This window comes from Crocodylus siamensis, chromosome 13, assembly GCF_052110815.1.
Source record: "Crocodylus siamensis isolate JL-2025a chromosome 13, ASM5211081v1, whole genome shotgun sequence".
In the NCBI taxonomy this organism is placed as follows: domain Eukaryota; kingdom Metazoa; phylum Chordata; order Crocodylia; family Crocodylidae; genus Crocodylus; species Crocodylus siamensis.
Window position 1 is genome coordinate 4,948,151 of NC_143407.1, and position 15,013 is coordinate 4,963,163.

At 51.9% G+C, this 15,013-nt stretch overlaps 1 protein-coding gene across 1 annotated transcript in view; it reads right to left on the reverse strand.

The window, feature by feature from the left end:
• The window catches only part of TMCC2 (transmembrane and coiled-coil domain family 2), a 64,070-nt gene that overhangs the window by 35,034 nt on the left and 14,023 nt on the right, over positions 1-15,013 (reverse strand). The window contains exon 2 of the mRNA XM_090025254.1: positions 13,579-14,085. Within this exon, the coding sequence (XP_089881380.1) occupies positions 13,579-14,085 (507 nt within the window). The remainder of the gene's footprint in view (positions 1-13,578; positions 14,086-15,013) is intronic.

Consider the following 15,013-nt stretch of genomic DNA (forward strand, 5'->3'; position numbering starts at 1 on the left):
AAGACCGCACTGCTGGGAAACCAGCTGCAGCTCACGAATGAAAAGGGCTTGGCCAGTTTCAGCTCACGGCTCCCCTGTCCAGCTTGGACCCACTGCAATGCCCCAGAACAGGAACGGCACAAGGAACATCCTGCTCCTGCTGCAAGTCCAGCTTCATGCCAGCCTTGTCAAGTCCCACAAATCAGCGTCAAACGCAAGGAGTCTAGAGCAGCCCCGTGGACTCTGACTGAGACAGCTGTAACGGGAGCATCCGCAATTGAGGGCTGCAGGGAGAAGGGAGCGGATCCGCCTGCCCATCGACCTGGAAAGGAGCTCACAAAGATGCTTGCTGCCTCACTAGTAGATAAGGGCAAAGAGTCTCCGCATCTTTTTGCAATAACATGTCATCTCCCTGGACTCTTCAGAGCAAAACCTACTGGGAAACATCACAATGTCAGACACTGCTTCCAATGAGCCAGGCAAGAGTTCCCTATTTCATTCTGTAATTACCCCATGTGTAGCATTTGGTCTGTTTTTCTAGGCTGGACAAAACAGCAGATAAAGCACCCTGGGAGACGATCAGAAGGAGCTCCCTGGAGGTCTTTGCCTTGCTAGTGTGAATCCTTGAAGTTAGCAAAGGTTTACTTCAATTTTAGAACATTAATTTCCCAGGCACTGGATGGTTCAGGTGCCTGGTGATGTGTTAAGCTATGCGCCTGTTACCTCCAGGTCACTGGTCTGAATCCAGCTCAGGCCAGCTGGGATTAAAAACTGGTACCACCCCCAGGCAGCCTGATGATTTCAATTCAGCTCTTAAGACAAGTGTCAGTGCCATACAAGCTAAATATTATCCCTATCTTAAACGGGGGTGCAGGGAGGTTGGGGGACTTCTCTACGTTACGCGGCATCTCTGAGCTTGAAACAGGAACCTGGATCCCAGTTCTCTTGGTCTAATGACTAGACTCATCCAAACAGTTCATCTCAGTAATGTATCCCGCAGGGATCTGTGATGCGTGCAACACGGACCCAGATCTTTGAGCCTGCATAAAAATCCTTATTGCAGTCAGCTCCCTCTTTCCAAAAGGCCAACAATTAAGGAGGATGCTTGTGGGATTTCAGGATATTAATATGTGCAAAGAATTTTGCCAGACAAGGTTCTTTGAGTAGATGTGCTATCTTTTATTAGACCAACTAAACAGTTGCTCTTCGCAAGCGTTCGGGTACAAACACCCTTCTTCAGCTTTGTACCCAAAAGCTTGCAAAGGACAATTTTTCCAACTATTTAGTTGGTTTAATAAAAGATATTACATTTACCCAAAGAACCTTGTCTGCCTATGTCCTTAGACATAGACACAGCTACAACCAGCACCCCTGCAAAGAATTCAGTTACCGTTAGAGGGAGTTCTGTGTCAAAGCTGCAGCCGGGCTGCCGGGGAACAGACAGGAGTTTTTTTAATGCAGAAGGGCCTCAAATGCAATTTGGTAACGGGAAGTGGGAACTTCATTAAAAATATGTATCGGTGGCTGCTCCAAGAGCTCTTGCTGAGGCTCAACACTTATATAAGAGACTAAGCCAGCTCTCTCTTCTAAGCCATTATGCAATGAACTCAACATTCAGTAGGAAATTCCTGGGTGAAAACCTTCTTCTTACATCAGGACTGTGATCAGCTTTCAAGCACCAGGCTTGGGTAGAATCCACATGGGCCTCCCATGGGGCAGATTCAGAAAGCCAGGCAAAGCCCAGGGGCAAGGCCCTGGGGCAGACAGCAGGTAGGACTGACCCTGCTGGCACCACAGGGGGTTAATGGGAGCCTGTCTATACTGATGCATCCAATCGCTTCCTAATGCCTCAGTTTCCCCATGTGCTAGATGGTGGTGATGATATGGACCTGTCTGCCTTGGGGGTAATAGGATTTCTAAATAAAGTAGGATTCATATTTTCCCCCCCACCCTGTTGGGCTTGGTATTGTACAAAAGACACAAAACCAGCTCCCTTCACTCTACAGAGGTGGTACTCGGTGATTCAGACAATGCCCAATAGGGCCCCAATCCACCAAAACAAATGAGGCCTGAGTGTGAAAGGTGTTTAATGTGCCTAAATATGTAGGGAGGCACCCAGTGCAGGTTTTAAAAAGGGAGTTAAGTGCCAGAGGGTTTTTGCTAAGCCCAGTAGACTCCTGTCTGCAGTGCTGGGAACCTACACCTACACATGTGGCTCTTAAGCATGACCTCAAGTGGAAACACCTGAGCCCTCCGGCTATCTGTGGCAGACAGACTGCGATTAGCATCCCTGCTCGGCGTAAGGCGACACGGAAGTACCGACAGGCAAAGTGATTTCCATGGACCCAGCTACTTACCGTTAAATTAAGCATGTGCTCAGGTATTTTGCTGGATCATGTCCTACATGAATAAACCAACAAGAAGGAGACTAGGGAGAAAGCCAGGTAAGAAGAGAGCCCAAGGCATTTCCATAAATTAATACCCACAGTAGCCTCATAGAGCAGTCAGCAGCCAAAGTAATGCTAGAAAGTAGTGTTTGTCAAACAGGAGCTTGGAGAAGAAGGTGATAAGCACTTTTGTGGTATCTCCATCCTTAGAAATATTCAACAGCAGGCTGGACAGAAACTTGGCTGGGATGGTTTAGTCAGGGCTGACCCTGACTTGAGCAGGGGGCTAGACTACATGACCTCGTGAGGTCCCTTCCAGCCCTGTGACCATCAGTAGCTTCCATCAGGCATCTGGTCTGGCACCAGCAAGAAACAGTGGCAAACACGAGGCTCCATCACACTAGACTGCCCCAACGCACAAAGGCAACAAGCCTCGCTGAGAAGAGACAGGATGAAGACTGACAGCGTGGTCACAGCCCCCCTCACTAGAGCGGCAATCGACCTGCTGCCTAATCCAATGGCACTAAGTACACCCTGCACTCGTTCCATCCCAGCGCTGTTTACAAGGCTTCACTCTGTCTTTGGGTGTTAAAATCCCCAGGGTTAGGTACTCAGCTCAGGCAGAGAAACGTTTTAAAATTACTGCTATTATGATTACTGTTGTTGCTGCTGTGTTATGTGTGTACTGCCTGGGAGCCCCAACCTTGGCCTAGGATCACACTGTGCTTGGTGCTGCACAAACACAAGGCTGGCTCTGCCCCGATGAGCTTGCAAACTACAGCGATCTTTGCATCCCCCAGTCCTAGACCAGCTAGGGACTACAGGTCCCCAGTGTAATTCAGAGCCATCAGTGTGACTACACCAAGGACCTGTCATCCCAGCTGGGTCCTTTCTGCCATTTATGTTCTCCCTAGTATTCTTCTTTGTACTCCAAGCACATCTAAAAGCCACAACCAAGATTAGGTTGGATGATCTACAAAGACAGCAGCTTTAAGAGGCAGCCTCTGTCCCAGAGAAAGAGCTTGGGATCTAAATAGTCAAGACCTATTAAGAGGCACAAAGGAGATGAAGCTGCACAAACGTGCTACGCTCAGTGTCTCCTAGCACATCAGTGGCAGAGCTGAGAGCAAAATTCAAGGACCTTGAGCCCTGGCTCCAAGCTGTAGCTTCTAAAACACAGTAAGCAAGCATTTGCCAGTGAATGCCTAACTTGAAGTCTTCCTAGTGACGTTATAACCCAGACCCGAATCTGCCTCGCTCTCCTGCAGATGCACTGGTGTCTACAAGACTAATAATAAAAAGCTTGTTTGTGCAAGCAGGCAAAACAGATGCGAGTCAGGCATACTGCGTGGAAGCAGATATGTCGAGTGAGAAGAGACCATTTAATATTATTCACGTGATTTTAACCCCATGTGAATGCCCCTGGCCTGTCCCTCACCACGAAACGTGTTCCTCCAGAGCAAAGCAAATGACTCAAAACAGAGCAGCAGAAACGGAAACTCCCCGTGACCCAGAGATAACTTGGAGTGACAGCTTTCACCACGGTCATCAGTTGCTGGTACCGACATGACAAGACCCGGAGCACAGTGATGCCTGCATGGACCATGACCTCTGTGGGCCAAATCTTGCTGTATATCTCATCAGGACACTCCAAGACACGGTCCTGTGCCTCCTAGCTTTCCCCATAAAAATGAGGATGACGACACAGCTCTGTGGTAATAACAGATGCCAAAATAGGTGAGTTTATCCCTGTGCGGATGACAAGACAAGAAGCCTTTGGGGCACTTATGGCCTACATCCTAACGGAGAACTTGTGGGACTTAATTGACGCCTATGGCCCGTGCTGCTCCTATGCCAGGGAGGGAATTTCCCCCACTTGTGCTAAGTGTGATTGCAAAAGGGAAGTGCTATTGTTCTCTTTTTCTCCTTTTTTTGGAGAAGGAAGCAGAGCGGTTTAGGGGGCTACGAAGCAGGGCTGGTGGGGATTTTCTCCAGCTAGTAAGCAGGGTGTGCTTTAACCTGCAATGTGCAGCTTTGCTATCGATTTTCAATAGTCTGCGAGCACAAAACGTTTTAATCATACTGAGAGCCTTGCGGCCGCAGGCAGCACCTGCATTCTGAATGGCTAACAACGCTGCACTGATTTATAGCCCCGACAAAGGGACCACGCTTTGGCAACGCCCAGACAAGACAGACATCCTCCATGGGAATATTCCTGGCTCCCAGACACCAGTCATTGCATTCTCCCAGGCCGCAGCCAGTGGTTTGATTACAGCTTTGAATCTAGCCAGTGAGCAACTGCCAATTAGTGGCCACAGAGTGACTGCTCAGAATAAATGCCTGCCTCGATCCTCTTGGCTTAAGGGTAAATGAGCACCTTTCTGGATATATAAAAAACTAGAACTCTTGGTTCCAAAATGATACCTTTTATTAGACCAACTGGAAAATGGCAAGAAAACCGTCCTTTCTGGATAACACTGAATGAGGAGAGGAAGAGAAAGTACATGAGAGCGTGGCTGGCCACAGGGGACAGAAAATGATGGTGGTGGTTACTGTCTACTGCCCTACCCCAATGTGCAAGGGAAAGGGGATGTCTCTGGGGCAATTTCTACTGATATGGAGGATTTTCTTCCCCCTCCTTCACTCGAGGGAGCAGCTCTAGTGGTAAATAAATGCCAGGCGGGGACCACATGGCAGCTCTTACAGATGCCACATTTAGCATCCAGGTCTTGCCTGCCTTGCTCCTTCCTTCCCCTACCAGGGGTATACAACATCCTCATTCAAAACTGGTAGCATTTTACACCCGCACTGCAAAATTGGAGCAGGTGGCAGGAAGGGCAAAGCAGGAGACGACCAGGCCCTGGATCTCCCGCTCCATGGCCCTCTGTTCCACTATGGATAGTTGCCTTTTGTAATCATACCTACGCGGTAGCATGGAGCAGGCCCACTATATTTGGTGCAGCACGAACACAGAGCCAGGCCGCAGTCCCTGCTCCAAGGAGTTGTGTTTTGTTCTCACTCAACCAGCCCCTGTCCTGCTAATGGCCTCCCTGGGAAACCACTCCTTCTGGGGAGCTTATTTTAACCCCCAGCAGACAGACACATGCCTGGAGAAGCACGTGGAAGGGGTTCTCCTCCTGGGAGAGTTAAATACCTTCCATGCCACACTCCATCATAGTCAGCAAGGGCAGCTAAGGTCACATGCAGGAGTGTGAGAGACAGAGGAGCTCTCACCTGTACTATATAACCCTCGGGAAGAAGCTCTCCAAGCTCAGGGAGCTGCTAGCCCAGGGCAGCACTGCCTTCCTACCTACCTGGCTGGATGGTGTTGGTACAGAAGCTCTTCATATCTCAGCGCCAGGTGTGTTTGTACAGTGGGGGCACGCACACGGGTGCGGATGCTTGTGTGTATGTATGCTGAAGCACCTTATGCACTTGCATCTGTCGAGTGTAAGTGCCCGTATCTGTGCACATATAAATGTCTGTGCGCGCAAGTGTGTATGCATCAGTGCACCTGTACGTGTGTTAGGATGCGGAAGTAAAGGAATGTGCACAGGGACCTTATACATTAACTCTTTCACCACCGCTGGAACATACATAGGCCCTGACCATACACAGACCTGAACAGCACTTCAGACTGCATCACACAGGGAGGACCAGCCAATTTCCTGCTTGTGCCTTATCACCACAAAAGAAATCACTCCAGAAAAAGGCCATGGATTCATTTTTCCCCCCGCTCCTAAAGCTACGGAAAAATAGTATGACACAGTGGAGTTAATATTACAGCGCTCTCGTCTTTCTAGGACAAGCTTTTTTTTTTTCCATTGCCCTAAGAAGGCCTCTCATCTGCATTATCACCTCTTATCTTATTTTTCTTTGTCTTGAGCATTTAATTATTCATCTGCTTTTTGTGCCGGTTTATGCAGCCTTATCAGCTGACACAAGCCCCACTTTGTTTCCAGGCTCTGATGCGTCTGTGTATGCCACAGTTTGGATTACACGTCCTTAAAACCTTGCTGCAAGGCAACTGGGGTCAGTCGGGCTGGGTTCTTCACCACGGACCAAACCCAAGACCAGCACAAAGGCCAGATTCTGCTCTCAGACAAAGACAGATAAGAGCCTTTGGTCCCAGGGCCCTGAGACTGCTAGGCCATTTTCTAAACAGCCTGAGGAGTCTTTAGATCAGCAGAAAGGGCCTCGCTTAGCTAAATCTGCTTCTGCACTGGACTGTCCTGTCCAGTAACATCTCCTTATACCACTCGGGCCGAGTCAAGTTGGTGCATTTAGCATGCATGCAAGAGTCTGTGGACAAACGTGCGTTAGCAAGTATGTCTATAAGTGTGTTATGCATTAGCAGTATGATTGTGTGTGTGTCTGTCTGTGTGTGTATGTGTGTGACTGTGGACATGGGCTACTTTGGAACAAACTACCTAGAGAAATTGAAGAGTCCCCATCCTTGGAAGTTTTCAAGAGCAGGCTGGACAGACACTTGCCTAAGCTGGCTTAGTCAGAGATGATTCTGCCTTGAGCAGGGGGCTGGATTCGATACCCTCGTGAGGTCCTTTCCACTATGATCCTAAACATGTGCAGGTGTGGACAAGGAGGGCATACCTATATCTAGGCAGATGTGCCAGTCTCTGGAGGTTTGCATGACTCCTGTATCGGTTAGCCTGCTTCTGTGTCTAGCTGTGTGTGTGACTGCGTGTCTGTCTGTCTCTGCTTCTCGCTGTGTCCCTGACTGTGTGATAGGCTCTACATGTACATGGGCTTGTATGCATAGACATAGTTCTGTGCACGTCTTATGCGTTTCTGGCCACATGTTCCTGGAGTGGTAGTTTCTATTGCAGCTCTAGGTATATAAATAGAAAAAAAACAAGTGCAGACGGCAGAACAGAAACGACTCTTGTTGGTATTATTTCCATTGCCTCACAAGGCAACAAAAGGGCCCAGGTCATATTTCGCTCCTCAAAGCCTCAGTGTAGCAGAGAGAAGAATTCATTTCAGGCTGTATGGGAACAATCACAGCCTGTTGAGATCCATCTGTCCCACTACCCTGGATCCTTTTCTCCTGCCTGCATAAATCAGGCTGCCAGGAGGTCACCGAGCTGATGAATGGTATCGGCGTGGAAAGGGAGGCTGTCACCTGAGCTCTCCAACTACCATTCAAGCAGGTGAAGCTGCTTTTCCATCCATCAGCAAAGGGATCTGGGCCACGAAGATGAACAAAGCACTGTGTTTTAGAGCCCGGGAACTAGTAGTTCCTCCTGGGGACTTTGCCAGGCCATGGGACTGTGAATGCAAAGCTCTCTGGGAAAGGCCACTTTTTTGTCATAGTGGTGAATTTCCCTGAGGTTAGTGCACGCTCTATTCCTACTTATAAGACGAGGACAGCAGGACAAGGACAGGGCAGAGTGCAAACAGCTCCTGCTAAGCACTTCCCCAGGACACATGCAGTCCCTGTTAGTCCACCCCCACCTACCTCCAGTTCTGCCAATGCACCTTTATCCTCCTGATTTACAGCTCCCATTACTCAAGCCCTGGACTCACAAAGCAGCTCTCCTCGGGCTTGCCGCCTTTTCCAGCTCTACCAAAGCAGCTCAACCCAGGCCTCTGTCACCCCATCACCTTCCAGCCCTATCCACCACGATCTCCCTCCACTCAGGTCTGCCAAGACCCCCACATTCCCAAGCCTGGGAACTCTGCACAGCTCTGCAAGTCTACAAATGCAAAACCAGAAGCACTAGGAACACCTACAACATGCCCCAGGTAAGAAGGCAGGGAGTTGAGGGCACTGACAATACCCTGCCCATGCAATAGCAGGGAAGTAATTGGCTGATCCTGAGGACAAGTGGCAGGCCATCACATTCTTGCAATGTTCCTGCGAGTCTTGAAATATTGGGTCTTCCCCTTAAAGCACCAGCTCCTGGGGAACTCATGGCTCCTGAGGATCTCAATTCTCGTTTCATGCAAATAGCCTGGTTTCAGTCCTCAAGGCTGCGGGGGAAAGCTTAAAAATCAGGAATCCTAAAGTCTTAAGGCCCAGAAGGCAAAAAAAAGAACCCCAAATGCGTGATTTTTAAGCCGAGCATCTGATTTTTGAGGGCTGGGGCATCAAGGGAGTCAGCAGTGCTGCTGGGGGAATGCGCAGCCTTTTGGGCACGAGCACGAGGCCCAGGGTTCAGCGAAGGTCACCAAAGCCATTTCACCCGAGCCCCTTGATCAGCTCTGAACGGAGGCTCCCTGTAGCGAAAGTCCAGGGCACCGGGCAACAGCTGACAACAGAGTGAATAATAATCTCCTCTTCTCTGTCCACTCACCCGGGAGCAGCAGAGCGGGAAGCCGCTACCCTGTAGCAGGCACGTGTCATTTACCGCGGCAGCCGCACTTTGTCCTCGGCGCGCCGCACAGCTGCGTTCATCTGAACAGGTTCAGAATGAACTCGGCTAAACGCTAGAGGGAAATATCATCCTCTCCATTAGCCACATGCAGAGGCATTTAAAAATCACTTTGGACAGCACTGATTTGCAGCCGCTTACCCTGTCTGCATAGTTTAGCCAGCTGCGTGCACTGCTGATCTGGGCTGAAAAGCCTTCGGGAAAGTTTTCGATCCAGCTGGAGAGCTGCGAAGCCGGAGGCTCCGACTCCTACCCCCGTCAGCTTGATCCTGGCTCCTGCCACAGTTGGAGGCAAGGCACATTAAGCACCCACGACAGCTCGTATCTCCTAAGACAGGCACAGGACGCCTCTGCGTGTGGCATGCAGCCGACCGAGGATGGGACAGGCAGCATAGCGGCAGATAGGGCAGGGAGCAGAAAGCAGAGCAGCAGAGTGGGCAAGGGCAAGGGATTGGAGTGGTGCTTGGAGAGGCTGTGGGGTGTCTGTCAAAAAGGCTAGCCCCCACTGTGCTATGCTAGCCCCCTGCATGGGCATGTGATGGGATCGCTGCTCAGTGCAGGGGGCCCAACTCAGCCCACGCAGTTACTTGCGCTCCTGCACGGCCTCTGCTCCAGCAGACCTAGGAGCACAGCACCCTCTTCCTCCCCTCGTCCTTGAGGGAACCTTGATCCTCATCCCAAAGCAAGGAGGCGCTGGGTTGATTCATGCAACACGCACCCCACTTGTCAGCTCCCACCTCCCGGTGATGACAAGAAATCATTAACGATACAATAAGAGCTAATAAGCGACACGTTTGTAACCGGCAAGTTCCTTGAGTCAGCAACTGCCGGTACAGGGCTTGGCACAACAGACCTCGATCCTGACTGGGGTCCCTGGGGCACTGCTGCTCTAATCGTACCAATAACAGCAACAACAGCTCTCTCTGGGACTCAGGATTTCATGGTTGAAATAACTGGCTGTAAACGTGGGCCTTTCTTCTCCCAACCCCCCCAGGCAAGTAAGCAGGCTGATATCCTTGATGTCTTTCCAAGCTCGGACTCCTGGCAAGAGCCGGTTGCTCTCCAGGTCCCCTGCCGCGGGCAGACGCAGCTGCTCATTTGCAGGGAGGCAGCGGGAAAGCCAAGATTGGAGGCAGGAATTGGGGCTGGACCCCAGAAGTCCCGAGTCTGCGGGGGAGGCGATGTCTGGGAGTCAGAGCAGGGGAACAGGAGTCTGACGCCTGGGCCTAACACCTTAGGCTGGGAAGCAGTGTGATTTAGTGGTTAAAGCAGGGGTCTAGGAGCCAGGACTCCTGGGTCCTTTCCAGCTTCGGTGGGCTGTGTTTGGGGTTTCTGGACGCAATACGGGTTAATGGTTAAACCAGGGGGCTGTGATACTGGCTGCATCCCAACTCTGTACCGTCCTGTTGGGTGACCTCGGACAGACAACAGTTTTTCAGTGCCTCAGTTTCCACATCTGTAAACGGCTACAAAGAGAGTCGCTGAGGTTAGTTAATGTCTACAGAGCTCAGTGTGAGCGCTAAGACCGTGGCTGTGAGGGGGTACAGCTGCTTTAAAATATTTTTAAGGGTATCTCCCAGGTCAAAGAAAGTTCACATCCCAGTTATACAGACAACTTAAATCCTGTCCTCAGCTGCAAATTCTGCTCGAGTGGTTAGATGCCCCGGACAGGTGGTGAATTGGCCCCCCGCCCCTCTTCTCCCACCCGCACTCCAAGGTCACCCTGACTAACCGCAGACCCGCGTATGGCCACATTGGATCCGTTTCTTTGGACAGAAACTTCTTGTAGGTCTTTTGCTTATCTGTGGGGAAAACCCCTTCCATCCCGTGCTGGAACCAGCTCAGCAGCGCACTGCCAAAGCTGCGGTTTGCTGGGACACCGCTCTGTGGTGCTAGCGATATTAACCTCTCACTTTGTGGTTCCTCTGTATTATTCTTTGCCTCGCACACAAGAAGAGGCTGAAGCTGAGACCCAGCCTCCATTAAGGCTCAGTGCAGAGAGAGCTGGGTACCGACACTGAGCCGGGTGCTAACACCCAGTCCCAATGCGATGTGCGTGCATCTAAAGAGCTGATGGCTGGGAAGAAACTCAAAAGGGTCCTGCAGCAGCCCAGGGGCAGAGCTAGGACTACAGTGCCCGACCCATGATGGGTTGGTTGTAGCACCTGTTCAAGAGCTGTCTTCTACCACAGCTGTAACACCCACCTGACGGATGGTCTCCCAGGCACCTTCCATCAACGGCAGCACGGGAAGTCACTGCATCCTTTACCTCTGCTGCCCTCCCTGCCCCAGCGGTCATATGGGAAGGCTTAGACACAAAACAAACTGCCATGAATTAGGGAGGGGAGCCAGAAATAAGCCAGGGGGGGTACAGAGATGGCTCTACAGTCAAGTGCCGTGCCACTGCTCAGGTGAAACAGCCAGACGGGCTGTTGCTGTCTGAGCAGTTTGGGTCCGAGACGCTACTAAAGACCTTAGGCAGGATTTACCCAGCCCTCTGTACGACCCGTTTCTCCCTCCCCCAAATCCCTTCTCCGGGAATACGTTCGGGCACATTCTTCACCTTCATTTCACCCAGAGACGTGCAGCAGCCACCAAAGCCAGCCTGCTCGCTCAGTGAGGGTGAGCTGCTTAGTTAGCATTAAAATTCATCTCACAGGCTGGGATAATTACCACTGCTTCTCCTTCTGCGTGGCTATGATGGAAAGGTGTCCTTTCCAAAAGGTGCTTTAGGTTCCTCTACCTGACAGATGGGCCCTGTCACATGGGGCCACTAGGAAGCTGCTGACCAAACCTCTGGGGAGACAGTCGGCTGTGAGGTATGAGCCCGGCATGTAAAGCAGGTGTTCGCTGAACTATTCGCTTTCTCAGTGGAGATTCAAAGTGGGTTTATTCAGCACCGCTGGTCTGGGGAAAGGGAGGCGAGCTCTTCTCATGGCATAGGCATGCTCCCCTCTGAGCTCCCGGGGTGTTTGCTGTTGGGCCAAAGGGTAGTATAAAAGTTTACTCCAGACTCTTGTCCGGCTCCAGAGAAATCAGTGCCCCTATTGAGATCACTGCTAGTTTTGTGTTTACGCTAACAAGCCCTACTTCCAACAGACAGAAGCAAGAGTGTCCCTTCGACATATCTGTTAGTAGCAGATCAGGGACTATTCATCTGGGCACTGCTGGCGCAGCCATGACTGGTATCTGCGATCCAGGCGATGGGTCCCTCAGAAATACAGCACGCAGGCCGACTGAACACAGACATCTGCTTCTGGGCGTGCATCCGACACGGAAGCTGCTTAAGAGTCAGTAGGCCAAGGCCCCAATCCTGCAAGGTACTGAATGACCTCAATGCTCAGTATTTTCAGTGGGTGAAGGTGCAGAATCAGTCCCTGCGTGCTGCCTGGTTTCTCGGAGGAGTTTCTGCAAACCCCTCAGAAGCAAAGCCCCGGATTCACACTCAAGAGATAGAAGTGGCTGGACCAAGCAGCAGGGTATGTGTTGAAGAGCTCAGGGACATTTCACTCTGCAAATCAACCTACAGACCTCCGCCTGTAATTAGGCAGCCACCGCCCGTCTCAGTTACATCCTGTGGTCCCACTGACTCTGGGGGGCCTGCGTGGCCGTCACACAGGGCAGAAGGGTGGCCTGTAACTAAACACCTTGCCAAACAAGACCACTACCGGCCAGGCCCTGAGTACATTGCACCAAATGACTGCAAAGGGTTTGGGGGCTGTGAGTTAAAAATAAGCCTGGAGACCAATGCTGGTAGTAACAGGAGGCAATACAAACCGTGTGACGGTCCCTTTATGGGCGCGAATACACATGCCCGGGGACCGCGGGGTTAAGCAGGTGCCCGCAGGCTGACGCGAGTTGAGTGACCACTATGTGAGCGATGAAGAAACGGCTGGGTATAGCACGTAAAGCCTGCTGGAGAAGGTGTCGACCCAGGCAGGCTTCTGCAGACAACCAGTAACCAATGAAGAAGTGTGAGCCTGTGTGTGGGGCAGAGGCTCACATTTCCTCAGAGCCAAACATTTCACTTCCCATTGATGTCCTCAGTGCGACTCACGGGATGGTGCGTTTTCAGCCCTGGCCCCTCCGCCTCCTTCCTCAACTCTCTCCAAATATCCCACTGTGCTGAGTCTGGCATGACTGACAGGCATAGGAGATGACCAAACTCCTCCCAAGAGTCACCTTGCTTCGAGGGAAAGCCATCTGCCCCCCAAAGGGCTTTCCAAAACAGCAGCCCCTTGGGAGAGAGCAGAGACTAACCCAACCCATGCAGAGCATCTGTGCATGTGCTTAGGGGTGGGCTGCCTCAAAGGGAACGCTGGTGCTCCCCAAAAAGCAAGCAGTGGAGCAGGGTGAGCCCTTTTTTGTGGCTGCAGCATACAACTCCCTGAGTCCTTAATTACGATGCTGCAGGCATCTGGGCCTGCTGGACCCTGTAGACTGGCATCTACTCCTTCCACGGCGCACTTCCCGAACAAGGAGCAACTCCACCTTGAAGAAAGGACCTCTTAAGTGTCCAGACTGCAGCCAGAGGGTTTAAATCTAGGGAGACGGTGCCAGTTACAGCCGTCTGGCAAAATCTCATGTCCTAACACGAGCGCCAAACTTTGCCCTACAGCAGCCACCTTGGCAATGTGCCTGGAGCCTGAGAGATGCACCTCACACACCTAAAATGGAGCAGGCTGCTCCTCCCCATCTCTGGGACAGAGATGCTGCCCCCATATGAAAGCTGAGGCCATTGGATTGTGGAATCCATTAGCTGCACAGTGAGCCAGCTTGGGGCACCAGCCTCACGTCCCTTCACGGTTCAGCCTTACCTTGTCAGCAAGGCACTCCGACTCCTCCGCGAGGAGGTACACGGCTCCGCTCTCGGCCAGAAGGATGGCAGTGTCTGTGGTGGAGGAGGACCTCGGCCGGCCCTGGTGCTGATGCAGTATGGCGGTGAGGCTACTGTCCTGCGGAGCCTTCCGGACAAGATGGGGGCTGCCTTTCTGGGGGTCCAAGGAGCCACTTTTGGTCCGGCGGCTGCCGCTGTGCAAGCTGGTCCCTCTCTTGATGGACGGGCGGGAGCGGATCTGCTGCAGCACCCTGTTGAAGGCGGTGGGGCGCACGGGGAGGTCATGCAGGGACATGGCGTAGGAGACCCGGTGCATCTCCGGGGAGCGCTCTTTCTCGTCAGGGGAGTCGTGGTCGGACATCCCGTAGTGCGGTGGCAGCGAGTCCTGGGAGTTCTGGTGCTCCCGCTCCCGGGACCTCCGGCGGCTGTGGAAAAGGTGCTTCAGGCCATGGCCAAACATGGAGCCTTCTGACAGCTGCTGAATTTTCTGTGAGAAAGGAAAGAAAACCAAGGACTCAAATCATTAATACTGTACCCTGGACTCCCCAGACCTAGTCTGAATCAGCGTGTTTACGGCAGTGCCCTAAAAACATCACTTGACGGCACACCCCGAAGGCGGACAATACATATAATTATTCCCAATGTACAGGCAGGGAAACTGAGGCGCACGCAGGATAACTGGCTCTCCTACAGGAGTAACTGCGTTAGTCACACCCCAAGCCTGAATTTTCCACCTCAGATATAAGACAGCCTGTTGGGAAAGCCCCAGCAAGGGTGTCCCTCACGGCATGTGCACACGCCTAAATCACTTGAGGGAAGACTTCCTGTCATATTCTCTGCCAACTCACTGGCTTCCTGGGCAGTCCTGGGGGAAAAGTCTGGTCATGGCACCTCTCTTTATGAAGCCTAAGGGAATGTGCTACATGGCAAGAGGGGAGAGCGTGAAGGGACAAAAGGAAATGGGAACTGCTTACCAAAGATCCCCAAAGCACAGGCTAAATCCAGAGAGTCTTAGCACCCCCGGAAGGGGTCCTACTCTGACCACAAGGGCACAGGGGCAGGATCAGGCTGCGCTTCCTCATGATTTCTTTTGGTCAGGCACCCCCGCATCATGTTGCACCCTGACTTGCACCCAGAGTGCCAGGGACTGAGTGCAAGGGCGCAACACTAATAAACCTGACGGCAGGATCAGCGAGTGCCTCCTGCTCTCCTCCTGGATCCCGGCTGCCACAGACTGCACAGGCAGAGTCCCTAACTAGCCGCCCCCCTTGCTTGCAGATGGCAAGGCACACCCTGCCCTGCTGCAGCCACAGGGATCCGTTATTCACCTTGATAAGGGGACCTGCCCTGTAGCCTGAATTTTTGCCCCACTGCAGAGGCGTCGACAGCATTACCCCCAGGTAAGGGCAGAGTCG